At 33.1% G+C, this 22683-nt stretch overlaps 1 protein-coding gene across 2 annotated transcripts in view; it reads left to right on the top strand.

Moving 5' to 3' along the window:
* Nucleotides 1-22683, top strand: part of LOC125062589 (epithelial discoidin domain-containing receptor 1-like) — a 139167-nt gene that overhangs the window by 44930 nt on the left and 71554 nt on the right. For both annotated transcript variants that reach the window (XM_047668598.1, XM_047668599.1), the window contains exon 2: nucleotides 15642-15911. In XM_047668598.1, coding sequence (XP_047524554.1) covers nucleotides 15647-15911 — 265 coding nt within the window. In that variant the 5' untranslated portion in view covers nucleotides 15642-15646. The remainder of the gene's footprint in view (nucleotides 1-15641; nucleotides 15912-22683) is intronic.

The raw sequence follows: 22683 nt of genomic DNA on the forward strand, positions 1-22683 counted from the left end.
GTTAATGCATATTTAAGCTTTTAGTCAATATTTTGGCAACGTTATTTAAATTTTATTTATTTATAGAACACCATTCGGAGGGCGCTACATAGGGAACTAAATAATTAAATCTGTAGTATTACTGTATACAGAATATAGAAGATTACTAAACAAAGTTTTGGTCCTCAATTATGACGAAATCTTCTGTGGTACCTAGATGACCCCAATACCTATATTCATTGGGGTCAATACATTGTTAGTCTAAGACATGGTTTCTTAATATTTTCCTCGATTAACAAGTCTTAGCCTGGAACGCACAGGAACAGAGTTGGTAGTCTCGCACTAAATGCTAGCATTAGTAGTTTTTGTTATGAAGTTTGATACAGAAAAATTCAAGTATTCATTAAAACTTGCCTCCGTTCTGGAAATTGTCACCATTCCATTATGAGTTGACATTCAACTGTGTACGGTTGGACCAAAAGCTTTCAACTCATATTTAGATGGAATGATAATCTAGCTTGTGTGACACGAATATAAAAATGAGGTCATGGACTGTACTTAACTATTGACATTTAGGGTTTGTAAACTAAACAATTTCTTAAAATATTTATGCAAGTAGTATTTGTTTATTTACGCTTATTTATTATTTATTTATCTTCGGAACCTTGCCTAAAGGGTTTTTTAGTAATTTATTTTAGTTATTACTCTTTAACGCTTTGTTACCTTAACATACATAAAAATCTGGTTGCATAAGTTATTAGGCAACGGGCGGCCTTATCTTACATCCACACAATCTGTGATTCAGTTTCACTAATCACAATCGAACGTAACATTTTGTCTTTCGTTTTACATCTAGAATAAAATCTTACATCGAGAAACATACGAAAGAAAATTTAATTAAAAACTAATTGCACAACCTTTAAGAGGAAAATACGTTCAAAAAGAGGAAGAGGAAAATCTTGGATTAAATATGCTTAACTACTTCTAACTAACGGCTACTTAAAATTATATCCGCGTTTAGAGTATTAATATAAGATAAATGTTTAATAATAAACGGACAACGGATAAGTTAAATCAGTAGGTAAAAAAGTACTTCTATGATTAAGTGAAGGGCAAATTTCATTTCAAAGTACACCGCTCTTAAAATATTATTACAATTACCTACCGTATGAGATAATTAAACAAATTCTATCCAATTAAACTTTGGACTAAAGTACTCTTTCGTCTCTTTCTGACAAATTGTGTTTACGCTGTTTACGTTAAAACGGTGATCCAGTATTCATCCACACCACCACGATGGCTAGAAGTATTCCATAGTCCGCTTCTTTAGGGCTTTCCTTTTGTGTGAGTACTCTCTGGGATACCTCCAACAGTCCGGCAACGCACCCACTAACATGGGAGTCCATACGCTGATTATTTGTTATGAAATGGGCATTTAAAAAAATTATATTAAAACCTCATAATTTGATTTATTTATCATTAAAGAATTCACCCCAACGTGTCAGTAAGGAGCTTAACGTGTATTTCTAATCCCACTAAACACATTTTGCACCGTGATTTTCATTCCACATAATCTTATGAAGCTTATTTCCGAACCCTAGATTTCGGTACGAAAGGTATTACATTTATGGGAAGGTAGACGTTCGGTGGGAAAATTATTAACAAATTCTCTCACCGTAATACTCTTAGGTACTTACCATACTTTTAGGTATACGTAGGTTAACAGGTTTATAGCGGTCTTTGTCCGAAATCAATTAAATTCCTCCAACATTGTGTCATGACATTGTTGTACATAGTGATACTTTTATACGTTTACTATCCTCTTATATGAGAGCGAAAAAAACATTAGACCGTAACATGTATGTATAGAAAAAGTCAAGAGTCCGATTTGTGAAAACATAGACCATTAAGAACCTTTTAGGTCTGGGCCTCAAATCTCTATTCTGTCTGCCTTCTCTGCCTGGCACACGCCGTCAACTTTTAAGGTCTAAGGCATGCCAATTTCTTCACGATGATTTCCTTTACCGTACGTGTAAAATACGCTCATAGACATAAAGTCCATTGGCGCCCAGTCGGGGACCGAACCTACGTCTACTAGTCTGTGTGCTGTTAGTTCAAATTTATTAAGTCGTTTGCTTTCTATTCAGTTGTTTCTTATGTGAGTATACAAATAAAAAATACTACGCTATCTTATAACACATTTAAGACGTTTCTTCTCACCCTCAAAATAAAGAAATGATCTAAAATATAAAAAATGTAACGTATGCCCTTTCCATCAACCCTAAAATATGTAAACAAGAAGTTTATATTTCTGAACGTGCAGAGGATCCTTGTGGATTGAATAACCCATTTCCAATATCCCCTAATCCTTATTTACTGCTGAGTAGGGCTGTCGCTAGAAATCTCAGCTTTGCGAATTTCCAGGTGCATATTTAATAAAATGGATTGAACATTTCCGTGGTATGAGACATTATCTTATTACTAGCTAGGTTCTACGATTTCACCCACATTCATTCATTAACCTTGCGTGCTTAACATTGTAGATACGCGCGTGGTTTCGAAACTATGATGTCTTCTAAAACTTTGGTTGAAATCTAATGTTCCAAGAATCGTTTCTTTGCTCGGATTTATTTGGATTAAGATTGATGTCATGCTAAAAGTAGATTTGTAAATAATAATCTATTAAGGAAGAAAATGAATAAACATAAGTCGTTTATAAATAAATCAACCTTAAAAATTTTAAATTGTCACGACGTTGTTTTTAGTAATAAGAAGTCAACAGTATAGTCACTCATAATTTTTGCGTAAATTTAAATATTGCACACGCAATATTTTCAAACTTAGTCCCTAGCCAGGTGGCAATTAAACGAAAGATAATATAAGTTTAACGTCTAAGTAACTTTGTTTGGTGTACTTTTGCGTTAAAATAATGATGAATGGTAAACGTAGAGACGATTTCAAACAATAATATTTTTACGTGTAATGCTCTGCTTTTTTTAATATAATATGGTGTAATTCTCCCGTTAATATTCAAAACAATTACTGCTTTTCCTGAAAACTCATTTAATATTCAATAGTTCAATAGCAAAAACTCTTTGAAATGTTGACCTGCAGGTTTCATCATTCAGAATATTGAATGATTAATGTAACAAATTGTGAATTTTTGATCAAAGCAGTCACGATATTTTCCTTCAACAGACGGCATAACAAAGAAAGAAAAATGTGTTAGCACCACGCCTTCACAATAGCTTCCAAAAGATCATATGACGGCCATACTGCCCATTCACGTTAAATTCAATTCGCGTATTGTCCATTCTGACATCCCTAAGTTGGTGTGGCTGCGGTCACGATTTCGTGAATGCTCGCAGCAAAATTCTTTTCAACCTGTCTCCATAAGCTTTCCCGAATAATCGCTTACTGTGAAAAGCATACTCGCTCAATATACTCTAAAACATATTCTCCTACATTACTATTTTTGAAGTTATACTTCTCTAGGCGCGTTATGAAAAATTGATGAGAGTGAAATTTTACGATGCGCGCGCACCGTGACACAAAATTAACAGAATGAAGTTGCCCACGGAAGATGCTACGGCATTGGACATAATATAAAAACAACATTCGAATAATAATAGAATTTATGTTACACTTAATGTAAGAGACTAATAATAAATATTTATTTATTTAATTTTTCAAATGTAAACTGAACTTTATTGACTATAATGACTCCTTTTCCAGTCTTTGATTATTTAATTAACTCTCTACATAGTAACTTATCATTTAATAAAATCAAATACACCACTACACGCAATACTCGTCGAGCGAGTTTGCTTATCTTGCCAAAGCCGCGCACAAATTATTTAAAGAGATCTATTAGGTATGAGGGTGTGCAATTGTTTAATCGGTTTCCGTCTAAGATTCGTAACATTAGCGTGATTGATCAGTTCAAAAGGGCATTAAAGATACACATCAGAATGGGACCATTAGACTAAAATTTGGGCTAGCTGATGGCGACGTGTATCTCGTTCGTATATACTTAATATTAAATTTCTCATGTAAATAAAAAATAATTTTTGTAATGAGAAATAAAGTTCTTAAAACATTAATTGTAATTAATTATTTGCATGCAATCAAAAACTATTTTTAATCATGCCAAAGAAGTATAACTTCTTACGCACGTATATAAGTACACGCACCCTTTTTTGTGTTTATCTTGTACTCTAAATATTTTTTTTCAGTCGGCTCTAAAACAAGCCCTATTTTATTCGACATGACTTCCCAAGAATAACGTCATCACACTATTATGACATCAATGCTGATGTCATCATCCATATGCATTATAAATATTGATAAATGCTTTTCAAACCCCAATTCATTTCTCACACTTGAATGCGATATTAATTTTTATTTAAAAACTAATGTATCCGCTAATTATAATATTTGCTAATTTATACCGTATTTATTGCTTTTATCAGGAAATTACATCTTATCAAAGATGAAACAATCGGTACTGTCTTATGATATTTTTAATATATGCAAATCGCTGTTAACTGGTCACGTATCAAAGTTATAACAATTATTAAATCAATCCACGGTTAGCGATATTGAATTCTGCCAATTATTGGTTTTATTATTGAAAATGACATCAGTATCGCTTTGGAGCAGCAGACGTGGGAATGTAAAACGAAAGAGGAAACGACGAAGCGTTCCGTTTGATTGTGATTGGTCAACACAATATTACTACGTCCGTTTGTGCAATCACTATCAAATGCATGATTTCGTGTGACTCGCCAAAGGAGCCGGGTATCGAAAAATTACCTTCTTTATTTGACTAGTCTTTTTTTTCCTTACAGGAACACAAATATACAAAATATTATACAGATTGAATGTCTCTTCAATTTGCATAATATGATCTAATGTTTATCGAACGATTTTATCACAATTGCACAAGTATTGTGCTCGGAGAATACCTTTTTACTCGAGAACAAAATTGACAAAACAAAATTGAAATAACGTAACGAAATAGACAATGTTTCAGTGGAATTTTCCAGAAACGGAAAGTAATATTTTCCAAACAAGAATTATTGTGATTAATTATAAATACTTTTTGATTTAAAGATAACTTTCTGAAGTGTTTTATGTACCTCCTTAAAACCTAGGATAGGATATCAGTACCTTAAGTTTCATTACGGTATTTGGACGTAAACCTTCATCAGAGGTTCAGGTTCTACAGTAGTTATTTAACAGTCACTAAAACACTTAAGAAACGTACCAACTTATATTTTAATATTAATATAATTCATGGCTATCTTTATTTCCAAAACGAAAGATTTTTTATTTACTGAGAGTTAAAAATATTGCAATACAATTTGTCAAAGCGCGCAGTGACAAGGGCTGATTATTTTATTTTATTGTAGTAGGTAATCTAAGTATGCTTTAAGTGGCTAAAAAATTGTACAATGACAAGTCAAACGTAGACAAGAAACAAGGTGTTTAAAGTAATCGATGATCTCTCGAACGACAGATGTTACAAACGGGCATCCATAAATCTCCCCCTCTTTAGGGGACCACCCACTGAATTGTTATTCACGTTCCATTACTTACCTCAATTTTTTAGCCAAGATACCTGAAAGAAACCCTTTCACTTATTGTGTCTCGTCACTGAATAAGTATACTTACGTCAAATTAAATTTTCTTAGATTTCCCGCCATACTTACCGTCGTTGTTCATGATATACCGACCAGAATAATAATTCAGATAGAATATATTTCTCTGATTATTTTTGTTTCATAAGCAAGTAGGTACATGTTTACGTTAGGATATAAGTGTGGTATTTAGACTTGCTAGGTATGTCTACCGTGTGTCAATGATATGAAACCATTTTTTCCGTATGATGTCTGACGGATTGGATAGCTATTCTTAACTTGTTATACGGATTACAATATGGATCTAAATGAAAGCCGGCACGGCACACCGTGCCGGCTTTCTCAAGATGTGACTCAAAGTGTGAGTTTTACGCTACTTATACCCAGCTCAAAGTTAATTTAATTATAAGATGGAGTATTGGGATACAAATTCAAGAAACTCCGCATGCACTCTAAAAGTTGTTTAATGTTTTCTGTTTACATGAAATTTCGCAACGCGCCCGATTGCACCAAGCAAAACTTTTACAACCAAACCTTTATATATTTCATCATTTTAGATTCTCGCATCTGAATCACTAAGTTTGAACTCATCGTAAAATTTCATATGGAAATTCAAATAATATTTTTAAATAAAAATCGTTTATTTGCAAAGAAAGTGGTACGTTCAGATTGATTAAATATTTAAAAAATCGCACAATCAGCCTTATAAAATAGGCATGCATATGTCATATTAATTAGTTAGTTTTTGTTTTTAGTTAAGAAAATTGTTAATAATATTTTAATAAAGTTATATTATCATAATGTCATAACAATTAGAACAGTTATGCTATTTATAATTGTTGTCAAAACGTATGGTCTAAATACACTCGCACGCTACACGCGTCATGATATGACACTGGCAGCTCTCCTAGCTAATTACGGTGCACTTACTAAACTTTTGCTTGCGTCAATTATTAGGTTTAGCAATTTTGAATTGCGTTATAAAACCCAGTTGCATTATATCCTGGGACTAGTAGATTTTACGTAAAATTAAAGTTTTTAGTTAGGATCGCAGATAAGAGACTTTATGTTTTTAATTTTTCTATGAAAGTTCACACTGTTTACATACATGTTTAATACAAAAAATAGTAACATATTATCCAAACTAACATTGTGACAGCGCAGCCGACTCTATTATTTAAATGCACAGTAAATAAATAAAACTTCTGGTCCATATAATATTTCGATTGAAAACCGAAAGAATTTTCTCGGTACAATACACTTATTATTCTCCATGTACAGGAACATAAAGTGCAAAGTTCAACTAAGCCGAACGCTACTGATGTTAATTGCACAACGGCTTAGCCAAGTTTCAGTTTATTTTTTGAAAACACTCAGCACGGGAGTTTCGCACTTGCAGTATAGAACCAGAACGTACGGCATACAAAGGAATTGATCACCTTTTTACTCAACGACTTCCAGTGTGAAATATACGAAGTCTTTTACTTAAATTGATCACTAATTTTACAAGATTTTCACTGCTTTGGTAAATCATTAGAGTATGATGCCAGCTGATCTGATACCAGGTCACTTTGTTTATTGTTAGATCTGAATAAACTATTATTTATTTCCAACACAAATATACAGTATTTACAATACTCTTGACCTGCATATTAATAATAATTATTATTTAGAAATTCAGAAATAGAAGTTTGGTCCTTGTAGCTGTGTACCTTAAAGGTACTGTCAGTATTTCGCTGTATTACGATGCTTATTCGTTGAGCGAGAAAAGCACCGTCTCTGGGGTCACCGATACTATATATATATATATTAGATACTATCAATCAGGCGTCAATTTAAATTTTTAATTAGCGCCTGTGCTCTTGAACCCCACAGCCCAAAAGCCTCTACTCCAAAAGAAACAAAATCCAGATTAGATTGCCTTTACTGGTTTTTGAGTCGTGTATAATTAGTCCAGATCGTAGATGAACATCCGTGCGTCATATACCTTCAATATTAAGGATTTGGAACGGTTTCATTTAACGATTTCTACGTGTATTCCGTACTAGATGTCATTTATTTTACTGGGCTAAGATTAGGACTCTCTAGAGTTCGTTACTCGACTTTGTTAAAGATTATGTCTGAAGGGATATTATGCCTTCATTTGTTTTTGAACCACGTATAATTTAGACAACTTATGGTATGGAATGCACTATCTTGTGAGCAATAACAAGTTTCTAAATACTAAAACTAATCAATAAAATATAAATATCCCTGCCCGATGTCTAATGAGTGTGATGAGGAAGGTATGAGGGGGAGAGAATGATGAGGGAAAAAGTGTTTAATAAGTAAACAAGACATAATACTACTATACTGATATATCGTGCCTTTTAGCATTTAAAAGCATAACGCGAGCATCATTGCGACCAATAGTTAGTATAAAACTTCGCCAATTGGTATGCAAAAAACATTTGAGTCATATTTACTGGAAGCCAAATTAAATTCATAAAATAGGTGAGAGGTCAACAGGCGAAAATAAAACTGGAAAAATAAATAAACAGCGATATTTTACTTTTCCCATTTTGAAAGAGTGCATTAAACACCGACACACCTGCACCTCTGAAATGTTGGATAAGTTAAAAACCATGTACGACGCGTCCCGGCTCCCATGTGGACGCCCGTCGAGAAAAATGGGACTGCAAAATAAGGAAAAGCTTCCCTATAACTGTATTCGTACACTACGTTCAATATTTATTCAAGCTTTAATGTTTTTATAAATTTGATTCAGATACAAGTCAGTAATAATCATAAGAATCGCGTTATTTGTATATTTAGTGTTAATTGTAATAGTATTTTTCCTAAATGTCTAATTTTAATAAGTTCGCTATTAATAGCGACAAAACAATTCAAAGAGCAGTGTTGGTCTAGTGGCTTCAACGTCTCGTAGTCGTAGGTTTGAAACCCAGCTGTGCACCAAAGGACTTTCTGCCTATATGCGCATTTAACACTTGCTTGTGCTGGTGAAGGAAAACATGGTGAGGAAACCGGCAACCTTAGACACAAAAAGTAGCGCCTTTGGTATATATTAATAACAATCAATTATTTAGTATCAAATTGATTGGAGCCATAGCGTTATGAATAATGATCTTTCCCAGAATAAAGCATCGTTATAAAAAAATACGAGAGTTCGAGAACAAACACAGATTATTTATATGCATATAAATTATATATTTTGAAGGGATTCTTAAAATTTCTTAAGAAGATTGCTTTTCTAATTTCGCGGGGCGTATTACCGAATGATTACCGTAACAGATTTTCAGATGAGGTAACATACAATTTTCTTTATTCAATCGAATCTAATCAGTTCACGTTGTCACGACACGTTGAGTCGATGCCATTCCGTTGTCGGCAGATAAAATTAGGTTACCTCAGGAGTCCGTTGTAAAATTCCAGAACCACGATTCAATCTAAGGGATAATTCTTGGGAATTCGACGTAGAATTGACGTTTTTCATTTCGTTTCATGAATATCGTGGTAAGGTGTGGTGTATAAGAGCATTTTATAGATTTCGCATTCCTATCGACGATCAAAGTTTGCATAGTTTGCGTGCCTGAAAACCGCCAAGGCAAAAACAGAAGCTGCTTGTTACTTTATTTTAATTTATATTGGAGTTTTCTTATGCAACATTAGCTTAGTGGTATTGCGAGTCTCTAGGTCTTGGGTTCAAAACCCGACTGTAACCTTTAATAAACCAATGGTTTACCTTTATTTCCAGCTCGTATACCCGATTTCCCATCGTCGTATTTCTCTTACCTATAATCAACCTAGAAGAGACGTCAGAGAGACACGTCTGCCATATTCAATATACAATTATTACAACCAATGTCTCCATATACTCCTCAAATTAGAAAAAGGTCACAGTCTATAATAAAACGCATTATTAATATGAAAATGTAAACACATCTGCTAAAGCGCGCTTAACTTCTTGTCAACATTATTTATTAAACTTTGTTTTGGTTTTAGAAACCACATGAGACAAAAGTTTGAACAATAGCCTTTAATTATTACACAATCCCTTTCAGAGGCCCCTAACAACCCTCGAAACGGTAGATTTTGTTTTAACCAAACATCAGTATGAATTAACGTGGACGAATATTAAATATAAAAAAAATACGTGTGGCACTCGGGGACTGCCGCGGTAAAGCTTTAGCATAGCCTTTAAAACTTATGCAATATAATTATTTATTTATTTTTTGCAGTATTTTTGTTCTTTGATATTAATTCAATCTACCACTCTACCAGACTCAGACTACACGCCTATCCGATCACGCTAAACCGATGTGAGACGCAGTATGCGTTCTGTCCCGCTCTATCGCGTATTGATAACCTATATTACGTCATCGTGTGTTAGGTTTATTTCGTTACGGAATTTCTTGATTCGGTCGCCGCGCTCAAAGCCCGGGATAAAATGCGCTATGCAATAGCTTAAAAATTAAGACTTTACATTCCGGATCTGGTTGTAACGCGTAATAACCTTGCCTCGAATGATGAAACTCAGTCTCAAGTTAGTAAATACTAATAATAGCTCAATTTGTAAGCAGTTAATGTTCGTAATGTTCGCAAATAAATTTTGTGTTCTATGCGAACGGATAGTTCACTCTCCAAATAAGAAATGAAAAATATTTCTTGGAGCCTGTGGCACCGGGTGGTTTGGCATCCTCGTGGATAGTTCGTTAAGACGGCTAAAGCTACACACACATTTATATAATATAGAACTTTACTAGTAATATTTTTATATTTAAAACAAGGGCAAACGGGCAGGAGGCTTACCTGGTGTTAAGTGAATACACAAGTGTTAATACGAATTGATTCCAAGATGTAAAAATAGTCTATAATAAAGTCTACGTATTAAGAAAGAGGTAAGTATAAGGAAAAATAAAATAAAAGTAAGCGTTGATAAGTTGATGTTTTTCGAATTAGTTAAAGTTAAGAACAAATGCTCAAATCATTTTAATCTAAAAACTATATTTATACCGTTTTTCTTTACAAAAAATAGAGATGAAGTGAACACTATTGGGATGATAAAGCATTTCGATAAATTAATCAAGTAAATTTTAATTAATCGTGAAGCTTTTTATCCCCTGTAAATAGGTATCAGGTAACAAAGGCACCCGAAATGAAAACAAAGAGTATCGAAATTAATTTTCCTCACATTAAACGACAGATCAGCTTTTGAAGTCCCCTTCGCTTAATTACCCCAGTTTCTCGATGAGGTGAAAACACCTTGAAACATTTTTCGGTCCCGACAGGGGGGCATTGATCTCCGTTGACTACAATGAAAGTACACACATTTTAATTTAACTACAGGTTCAGCCATTTCAAATTAAATTTAATGAAGATTATTAAGCATACATTCTAAGGAAAAAAAAGTTCAAAAAGTTTAAAAAAAAAATTGTAAAAATATTGAAATTTTCGTGTTCGTTATTGTCTTTGTATAGGAAATAATTTAATAAATATAATCGATTTTTCAGAATCTTCCATATCTGGAAAATAATAATAGACAAGAAAACTAGCTCGATGTATACACTACGACCGAATTAAAGCTGATTTCATTAATTATTCTTCTATCTTATCTAGAAACGAGTATAAAAGTTTAGTTGTTAAACAAAATTGAGATATATCACCCATTTGCAGTTAATAGCTTTGTTAAGAAACCTTTGTCAAAGAATTAACTAGGAAGGTTTCGAAGCGTAATATGCTTTTTTGTTTTTGTTAAAAGTTGAACATATATATATAAATATTACAAGACTTAACATAAGAACAATGCTAAAAACCAAATAAAGCTAGACGCTTTATAATCTTTCCGTACATCAAAATGTTTTAATAACAATAGTTCATCCGTCTTATATAATGATTGAAGTAATTCCGTTGGAAAGTTATGAACAAAATATAATAAACAAACTTATTGCAAACGCTACCGCGCTCATGTTCAAAATTAAAATTCTTCATTTTTACGAGCTATGAGTAAATTCCAGCTTCAGCTTTTTAATATATTTCGCAACACTTTCTGATAATACTGCGGTATAGAGATTTTATTGGCCTAGTTGTATGATATTTTTGTTTCAGGCAATTTTTACTCTTTGTTCTTTATTTGAATGCATTATATACATTTGAATGTCAGATAGATAGTGTAAGTAAAGGCGGAAACATACTACTAAAACGCGACGCGACGTGTCATGTCGACACCCGATGTCCATCGTGCACATTACCAACACGCGACACCACGACACAAGTTTTTACCTATTTGAGGTTCAGATTCGAGGAATGTTTGAGCGCAATGGTGCACCCCTGGATGATGTTATTTTTAAGAAATAAATTTCCCAGATGTCTATTTTAATTGAAGTAAAAAATTGTATGTGTATTGTGTTTAGTTTTTTTATTATATTTTTTTCAAATTCGCAAATATTTCTGGCCCATCCTGTATTTTTCTAATAAACTGAATTGATTAGCAGGTTATTTGTATTAAACTAACAACATCCTAACTCCCTGTTTTTGTCCTTGTATTGAGGTAATCTCATGTCATATAAAACAGAATATTGTTTTACCAACTCAATCAATTATTCGTCCTTCATTTCGCCAAATAAATCCAAAAATATAAATTGACATTCGTGTCAAAAACTCGAAAGACTGACGCATGACGTCATCATCACAACATCCACAACACGCCGATCCAAATCGATTGGATGTTACCGCGTTCACATGGCGTGTTGTCTATGTGCATCTGACCATATTAAATATATGGGATTGATAAGTACTGACATGCGTCGGATGGCGTGGTGTAGCGTCGCGTTTTGGTAGTATGTTTCCGCCTTAATAGTATATCCGCATTTACGGAACCTATAACAATATATCTCAAGCAAAATGTATTTAGTAAAAGCATACATTGAAAACAAAAGTCATATATTGCCTTGAAACTTGAACTTATGTTATGACCCCAAGTCGTATAGCGTCACCAATGTCACCATTTGCATTTTATTACCCAATTTTTGGCCGCAGCATGCCTATTTTTATGGTAAACTTATTCAAATGCACGACGGCATCATAAATTGGAAGGGGTAGTCTTGCTTTAAGATGGAGCGCGAGCTTTTAAGCCATCTGGGTTCACCTGAGTACATCGCTTCGCTATGGCAGTATTTTTATTATTTATTTTATAAGTGTAAATAAAAACTTAATGTTATTAAAACGAGGACTGCCCTGCGATTCTGTAACTTACTTTTCGAACTCACACAGCGGTTTTCGCATCGGCGGTCGCTCTCAAATCAGTCGTGAAGCAGTCAATTTATGATTTGGCATTCTGAAAAGGTGGGAGCTTGTAGTTTATTGTTTATCAGACAGAAAACCGCTGTGTGAGTTCGAAAAGTGAGTTACAGAATCGCAGGGCTGAACGAGGAGGAACATCTTTAGAAATTAACTAAAATCTACTCTGCTTCGGACGGCTGGATATTTTTGTTTACATTTTGGAAATAAATCTAAAATTATAATTAAATATAGCCTCATGTTACTTATATTATATGTTACTTAGAAATATATTAATGTAGCATTCTAATGGCATACAAAATTATTATGCGCAATTCACAGTTTCATATAATTTATAATAGAGTAAATTCATTTTTAATAGAGTAAATTCAAAGTATATTTCTTACTAATTTATTAAATTCAGGAACCTTGGAGGTTGTTTATCTAAAAGCGTTTTTGTGTTATAAACAAAGTTCGAAGGATTTATTTCGAGGGAAACGTCAATCGCTCCAAATTGTTTGACATGGGACGGCCACAACAAGCGCTCTGAAAACCGCCTTCAGCCTTCTATACATTCAGTTTTGATGAAATATTTTAAAAACAACTTATTCCTTTGAAGCTTTTGCTTCACTTTCAGATAACCAATTTTAAGTTTATCAATAGTCATTAACCCTGAGGTCATAGGTTCTGTGCACAAATGGACTTTTCGTTCTATGTGCACATTTGATGAAGAAAAACGTGAGGAAACCGTCATGCCTTATACCCAACAAGCCAAGACAAAACAGATACAAATACTAAAGCCAAGACCCAGGTATAGCGCACTGGGCTTTTAAAAGCTCTTCTCTAACTTATTTGTATCTTCTTTATTACTTTTTTGTATAGCCCAGTGTTTACCACTATACGTACGTATAGGTATGCACAAATCAAACAATGTCTCTTTGGTTTATATGAAAATGTTTGTGATCCCAATGAACCGTTAAGGCAAAAAGCAACAAGGGTGGTCAAATTTTTGGGTTCACATTTCGTATTTTCCGGAAAGTGATGTCAATACACGACGTCGAATATTCAGAAGTTTTATACCTTTGTGTGTCTTCTTACAGCTCCGTTCTTTGCGAACTTGATCTAACCAAGAATTAGTCTTTCGTAATATTAAATGTAACAAGGAACCTTTTAAAATTAAACTGGGTTAGCAGAAATTACTTCTCGTTAGAGCGCCAAATTAAAATCGACGTTTAGAAGGTGGTAATAAATTCATAGATTTCTCTAGAGAGGGGGTCTAAAAGCCTCCCCATGAACTGTTTGCGATTACAGCACTTGCTACTTCGCACCTTTAATGTGGCATTCTTAGAATAGATTAACTATTTAAATATTTACTAAGATTCATACTATAATAAGACTACAACAGATTTAGATACAATAACAGCATCCCTTCTCCTAAAATTTAAATTTAAAAATCTCTATTATCTTCTAAAAAAACACTTCGATTAATTTTATCCATTTCAAATAAACGGCTTAACTTTATCGCACAATTACAATATGTCTGAAATGTATCTGTTGGAGGCTTCGTAATGGAGGCTGGGTGTAATAATAACTTTGACAGTTATAACCTCCACAATGCTTAGTTTGCTAGGGCATGCCGAAACTTTGACACTTCTGTTTATACGCGATACATTATGCCACTGAATCTTTTAATAGCTATTTGCAATTCATCCTCAATTTTGACACTCATTATTTTTGAAGTTATACTTCTTTAGGCGCGTTATGAAAACTTCTTACGCGCGTACATAAGTACACGCACCCTTTTCTTTTGATTACGTACGATATATTCGAGACATCACCATTTGACGCCTCATTGGTCTAGTGGTTAGTACCCCTGACTGTGAATCCATGGGTCCCGGGTTCGATCCCCGGCTGAGACAAACATCGATGTGATTGCATTTGGTGTTGTGCTTAGGTCTTGGGTGTTTAAATATGTATTTATATGTCTATCTATCTATAATATGTACCTATGTATATCTGTTGCCTGGTACCCATAACACAAGCTTTACCAGCTTAGCATGGGACTAGGTCAATTGGTGTGAATTGTCCAATAAAAAAATATAAAAAAATAAAAATCACATATAAAAATAAGTAACATTAATTATTAAGGATGTTGGTGGTCGTATAAGAAACAAGCGATCTCTTCCGGACAAACCTAGTAATAAAAATAAATATTAAGGTTGAAATTAACTTATATTAAAATAATTTAATAAAAAAATTCTCATAAGGTTTTACAAAATCTATTTTATTAGATGGAATGGTGTATCACAAGAATATTAATATATTTCAAGTGGTATAAAATTAGACCTTTTCAGATGCCTAATTTAAATGCAAGTCACTCCTTTGACATGTTAGAATACTCGAGTTTATATTACGCGCTTTGAACATAACACTATATGCCATAAAGTGGCCCAACTACACTGAAATTTAGTCTTTTGCTTACAGTTGTATATTAGAAAATACAAACTGGTATTATTTATGTAGCGTTAAGTTAGAACGCAAGCCCGAAAGAGCCTAAAACTCACTGAAAGACACTCATGCTTTAAGCTTCTTAAAATTCCAAAAATTATGATAAAGTAGTAGATTAATTAGTCTAGTTAAACTACTACTTTTCGTGAACTTCAACATTACAGAACTTCTTTAAAAAGACTACTTGAGTTCAGACGTTTCCTTGACAAGTAAATAATTTAAACATTTCCTTTACAGACAAAATGTGGCGAATAGCGCCACTAGTGATACGGCTCCTGGCTGTGTCACTGGTGGCGCTGGTGCTCGCCGACCCCGGCCCAGGCGGGACCAGCATGGTGTCCCGGAAACCAGAAAGACCCGAGCGTCCGGTCCGGGCCACGGCGCCCCCTCGCCGCCAGGGACGAAAGAAGAAACGCACTACCACCACAACCACTGTTGAACCGGATGAAGAAGATGAGCATACCACAATTCCAACTACCACTATAGATCCACGGCTCTTTGATCACAGTAAGTTAAATTTAAGTTATAATTCTGTGTTATTTCGCACCTACCAAAGTTCAAAATATGATTTATACCAATGCAAAATCGTACATAATTATGTGATCACTGAAAAGGATTTTTATTGAATTTATAGTTACTAGTATAAATAATATCTCGGAACATGATAAATTAATAGTGGTAGGTACATACAGGATTACTGTATAGAGACTCATAGTTATAACGCATTTAGAATTACAAAATATATTTCGAATTAATCTTTTATTGTTTTAATATATTTCGTAACATGCATAATACGTAAATACCAATTCATTAGAACACATCATTACACTAATGAAACAAAATTGTTAATAATCTAAAAGCCTGCTAAATTAGTTAATTTTATTACCTTCTGTTTTCATAGTATTATGAACAGAAACAATAGCGTAAAAATATAATAGAGACTCTTTTTTAAATAGCAAGATACATTATAAAACTTGTTACAATTTAATAAGTCAACCTTAAATAATAGACCAGTGCAGATAGCCTTTAAAATAAATAAAAAGTGAAAAAAATTACAGTAGGATGAAACCCATTAGAAAAGCAGGGGAATATGATCAAAATGAAAGGAAAAATAAATTACGGTCGATCTGAGGTCGGGAAGGGGTAGGGGGGGAGTTTTAAGGGTAAAAAACGGTTTATCTCGATTTCCGGCAAAACTACAAGTCCTATCGAAGAAAGTTAAATAGCAAAGTTGGAGGTAATAAAAAGATCTAAAACTTTTGTATTCACACATTTTTCACATAACCTCAAAATTTATGTGAAAAATTCAAAAAACCAAGTTTTTGGTTTTTTATTTTTATCTTTAACAAAAATATTTTTTTTTTAACGAAGTTTGGTGAAAACTTACCTTTCTATGTCCCAAATACACTGTAATTTATTTGATTAAAAATATTTATTTGTTCACCTTATTTTGAATTAATATCGAAAAAACACCCTAATTTTCAATCGAAAATTCTGACGTCAAAATTTCAGCTTTTTTCAAAAAGTTGGTGTGCTTTCAGTTCGTTGAAATCTCTACTTTCCTATGGTAAAAAAATATTTATATTTTACCATAGTAAATCTTCTCAGAAAACGCAAAAAATCGTATGCAGTAACGCCCAGACCTGTCATCCCCTTCCTTACTTCTCTATGAAATACGAAAATTTTAGCCCATCTAAAGGCTAAATTTTTTTTTTAGGTCACTCAGGTATATATAAGTTATCTTAAAATAGTAATAAATAGGCATCTGATTATAGTTTAAAGAAGATTCATAGAGAAGTAGGGAAGGGGATGACGTGTCTGGGCGTTACTGCATACGATTTTTTGCGTTTTCTGAGAAGATTTACTATGGTAATATATAAATATTTTTTTACCATAAGAAAGTAGAGATTTCAACGAACTGAAAGCACACCAACTTTTTGAAAAAAGCTGAAATTTTGACGTCAGAATTTTCGATTGAAAATTAGGGTGTTTTTTCGATATTAATTCAAAATAAGGTGAACAAATAAATATTTTTAATCAAATAAATTACAGCGTATTTGGGACATAGAAAGGTAAGTTTTCACCAAATTTCGTTAAAAAAAAAATATTTTTGTAAAAGATAAAAATTAAAAACCAAAAACTTGGTTTTTTGAATTTTTCACATAAATTTTGAGGTTATGTGAAAAATGTGTGAATACAAAAGTTTTAGATCTTTTTATTACCTACAACTTTGCCATTTAATTTTCTTCGATAGGACTTTTAGTTTTGCCGGAAATCGAGATAAACCGTTTTTTACCTTAAAACTCCCCCCCCCCCCTATCCCTTCCCGACCTCAGATCGACCGTAATTTATTTTTCCTTTCATTTTGATCATATTCCCCTGCTTTTCTAATGGGTTTCATCCTACTGTAATTTTTTTAGGGTTCAAAAATTATCGGCACTGGTCTATAAGTAGTCTATGCATGATATAAATAAACGCAAATCATTCCGCAAAACTGTAAACTACATCTAACAGTATTTTTCCAAATGGTCAAACACAATATACTCGGTGATGCTTCTTGGTTGAAGTTGCTCCAAGTTGCATTCCGCTTTAGTTAGCAACATAAAGTTAAAGGTACCTGCTCATTTGTGGGAACGTTTATTCGTACTGTATTTAGAAGATAGTTCGTAAGTTATTATTGGTTATCGATAGGATCTGATTGTTTCGTTAACTATTCAGATATCAAAGCGAAATACGTCAAGGTGATTCAATACGTATAAACTTCAAAATCAATTTATTCATGTTAAACATAAAAATATAGGTAATATTACTCGATTAACCTTATGCTAAGAAACTGAATTAAATGAAATTGGATGGTTAATAAATAAATAAATAACCTTAACATATAATAACTAAAATATATTATTAAAATACTGGCAGCGTTCCCCCTTAAATTACATTATAAACTTGTGTATAATATTATATAGTAATGTAATAAGCAGCATGGGAAAGATGCAACTTTGTGTCTTTTTTATTTAGTTTAGCAATAGTTATCCCTTCCCTTATATAGCTAATGATGGTATTAACTGATTCCTAAATAATATATTGTTAGTAATTAAATCAATTTAGAAGAAATTACCTCAGTGAATCAATGGCAATTAACTGAACCCAGGCTTCGAACCCCGGTATATTATTATTTCGGGTTGTAGATACAAAAGGATTTTTTCTCCTTAGTAAACAGTATTTTAGCCATACACTATTTGCGATAATTCAATTTTCTTTAAACAAAAATTCGCACATTTATATAGGATCAAAAAGCCACAATATAAACATCCACTGACACTTAAATACCTTGTGGTCAAGGGCTAAAACATAAATCATTATAATTATACTCGTTATCCAGTACGTGTCCAGCTCATTAAGCAATTAGAGCCGACAGGTGTCATCTGAAAAACGATTAATTTTAAGCCGTATTTTTGCAAGAACAATTTCAGGTTCAACACTTTTGTTCCGCTCTGTAACATAAACTGATAATACACAATAATTTCGTACTTTGCCGAATTAACAGCTTTTCAGAAATCGTAGTCAATGTGAGACTTAAGAGCTCGAAACGTCATCGAATTACATTATCTAAATTATATAATAAATTGCGTTTAAAAACGTTAAATAAGTCTTATTTAAATGTGTTGTACTCGAGTAGACCAAGGAAAATATTACCTATTAGATCGCAAAAGGCAAATGTGTAAAGACTCTATATAACGAAAAAAGGTAATTCTCAGCCGCGCCTCATCAACCATGCTTTGCCAAATACCTCAAAGTGTGATCGCTACATCTATTGGCTTTCTACGCGGTGTGCTGTCCTTAGGGTATTTTTACCGCCGTGGTTCGAGTGGCAATTAAGGTTACTTTCCTTCACTAAAGAACAGGCATATGAAATTTTGTATATAATATTAAAAAGAACAAGATGCTGGATTTTTAAATATTTAATTAATTAATATATCATGTTACTCAAGCGTAATAGCGAAAGAAGGTTAAATCGGTCCAGTAATAGTTTTGAGGTTATTCGTTTCCAACATGCAAAACATGTTTTTCTGTGAATTTTCCTCAGAGTTCAGGTCATAAGATTTGAATCAACAAATAAAAAATAGGGGTTTATCGTAGAGTGGTGAAAATTAAGGGTTGTATGTTTTTTTGTATGCTGTATCATAAAAAAATAAAAACAAAAAATTTATCTATAAAATTAAATTTAGGGGTGGACCACCACATTTAGGAGGTTTAAAGATAGATAGTAGCTGATTCTCAGACTTACTGAATATGCTTAAAAAATTTGATAAGAATCGGTCGAGCCGTTTCGGCGGAGAATGGGAACGAACATTGTGACACGAGAATTTTATATATTAGATTAGATATTATATGAAGCACAAAATAAATTCGGATGTTAACTATAATATAAGATAAGCTGATACTGATACTTCTTACTTCAGAACACAAATATACAAAGGTTTCTAAAGGAATGCTTGAGGACGTGAAGCTATTTAAATTGTTTGTTTCCAAAGCTACGGACGTAATTTGTATGGGAACATCAGAAGAATTCGCTGAGTTAGTTACTAGGACGACTGGATATGTTTGAAGAAGTTTACACAAATAATGCACTAAAAATATTATCATAACATTACAATTATTATACAAAGGCATCTTTTAAATATCCCCAACTGATGAGCTTCGAATTTAAATTTGGAACTTCGAATACACTTTTATAATCTGATACTTTTAACTAAAATACCTTGCTAAACGTTATCAACTCTCTAATTACACACTTCCAAGGGTTGTAAAGAACTGTTTAACGAAGATCCTTTGAATCAAACATCACCAACAGCTTTCCAATAACAAGGGAGCTACGTTAGAGAGGTCTGGATTAACTGGTGAAAATACGACCAAGGAGGTGGGGGCTGGTCGTCATTTCACACCTCTTGAACGCGTATTGGACCAATATTAGGTTTATTACATTGACGCTTCGACGTAAAAAGCGATTTTATTCCTACTTTACACTTTTATCTTCTTTTTAAGTGTTCTTAATAAAATTACGCTTTCAGACTTTCAGTTATAAATTGTTTTATTTCAGTCGCTCCGTTTTTACACTTCCTTTTAGATCTAATAAGTCTTGCACTTTAAAATATGTATATACTAACTATATAATACAAAGGAACTAGTATTTAGAAAGGGCCTGCCCCGGCTTCGCACTTATGCTATGTAACTCAGGGATAATGTAGATAGGATTGTAACATTGAACTGATTTTTTTAATCGGGCAGAGTACTTTTTAAATTTATTCGTTACAAAAATATTTCCTCTATAATATTCGAATAGATCGACCTACATTGTTAATTGTATTTTTCATTGATATAGTGCAAAATATATCTGAAAGCCAATTATAATCTGATAAACAAACTCCAAAGGCTAGTGTAAGTTTTGATTTATATCTTCAACCTTAAAGTAAAAACTTATGCTGAAAAGTGATATTTTGATAAAATCTTTGACATATATTTCACGGGTACGGTTGTTTATTATCAAAACGCTTAAATAAAATTAAATTCTATTCACCAAACTCGAACTTCATACAGCTATCGACTATAGCGCTTAAACAAATGAATCATAAACGATTCTAAAATTAATAGTAAAAATAAACTAAATTTAAAATAGCGAGATGTTTGCACAAATAAATTAAAATTCATTAGACGCGTAGTATTATTAAACAAACAGCACCGATGAAAGCTCAGCGAAGTTATTAAAACTTTAATTAAAAATGTGGTCCTTGGTGTTTCGTACTGGACAACGATATTATGTATTTTGACTTAATCTCATCACTTCACATCACACGAGTCAAATGTGAATTATAAATCGGTTGTCTGTAAAGTTGGTTTACTGACAATAGTTGAACGTGACAACGTCATACGAGTAAGAAAATACTGATGGAATGGTTGCATTTTTCAAAAGAAAATTTTAATTTTATTTGTTTGATACATATTTGTATGGATATAGAGAAGGAGGTAAATGGAAATCACAATTGAATTGATCAAGTTTCTTTTATTTGTACGCATAAATGATGTCAATTTTTTAACGAACGAACGCTGCCGAACGCGGTGGCCGATTGTGCCTCTTTGTCGCTAGTTCCGCGCTCTCGCTTGCACTTCAAGCCTTAAATGGAATGCCTCAGAGCGAGGTAACGCCGCATGCGTCATGTTTTTTCGTGCGTGCAGCCGGCTCCATCGAATTATAAGACGTTGTCACGTCAAAAAATAAACTAGTTATTTGCACAAGTTGAACAGTGTCTTAGTACAACTAACGGTAAATGTCACAGATGACTGACCAACATGCTTATTGCTTGATGAATAAAACAGTTCTCCGGGCTGATTCGGCCACTGCGGCTATTATTGAGAATGGTTATTACAGAGACGCCAGTCCTACTACACAACTCTCACACTGTATCACGAGATCAAGCGCAGAGTCGACTTTACGTCATCGTCGTGTCTCATCCGAGACACGATCATACATCGCCATCTTCTTAATGATGATAATATAAAGAATACTGTAGTCTAAAATACGTCATTAAAGCAGGTTAAGAGTACACTTCAATTTAGCTTTATCTAGTTAGCTAAAGTAGAATAATAATAGATAGGTACATAAGCCATATAGAGTGTTTATATGGGTCCTAGCTTCAGGTAGCATATAGACTTTACTTTACTTTCTTACATGATTTGCATTTTATAGACAAATTGATAATCCCCTGACATATTTGCGCATCAGGCCGTTTCGCCTGCGATGTTTGGTTTCCACATTCAAGCAAGTGTTAATTCGGATATAGAAAGAAAAATTAATTGGGTTAAAAAATTTGATGGCATACCCGTAGGGTTGAGATTCACCTAATTCATATTCACCTAGCAGATATCTACTAGTTTTAATTAACTAACTAAACTCTTACACATATATAAAACGTTTTGAAATAAATACAAACATTAACTACCACAGAATCGCAAACAGAGGCATAGAAACAATTGTTATGAATAACCCAAAAATAAAAGTAAACTTATGTAAAATGTAACTGGTATAAAAATGTATTACATTTAAAGGAGAAAAATTTTATGACCACTCCAAAACAGCGTGTACGTGACACCGTTGATAATGATGCTACTTGAAATTCCACCCTCGCTATAAAGCATTGATTAAATAAATTTCAAACTGATATTAATATCCGAAAGGCTCTTAGAACAAAAATCACAACGCGATGAGTTATGTAGCGTTTCA

The sequence above is a fragment of the Pieris napi genome, chromosome Z (genome assembly GCF_905475465.1).
Source record: "Pieris napi chromosome Z, ilPieNapi1.2, whole genome shotgun sequence".
Classification (NCBI taxonomy): domain Eukaryota; kingdom Metazoa; phylum Arthropoda; class Insecta; order Lepidoptera; family Pieridae; genus Pieris; species Pieris napi.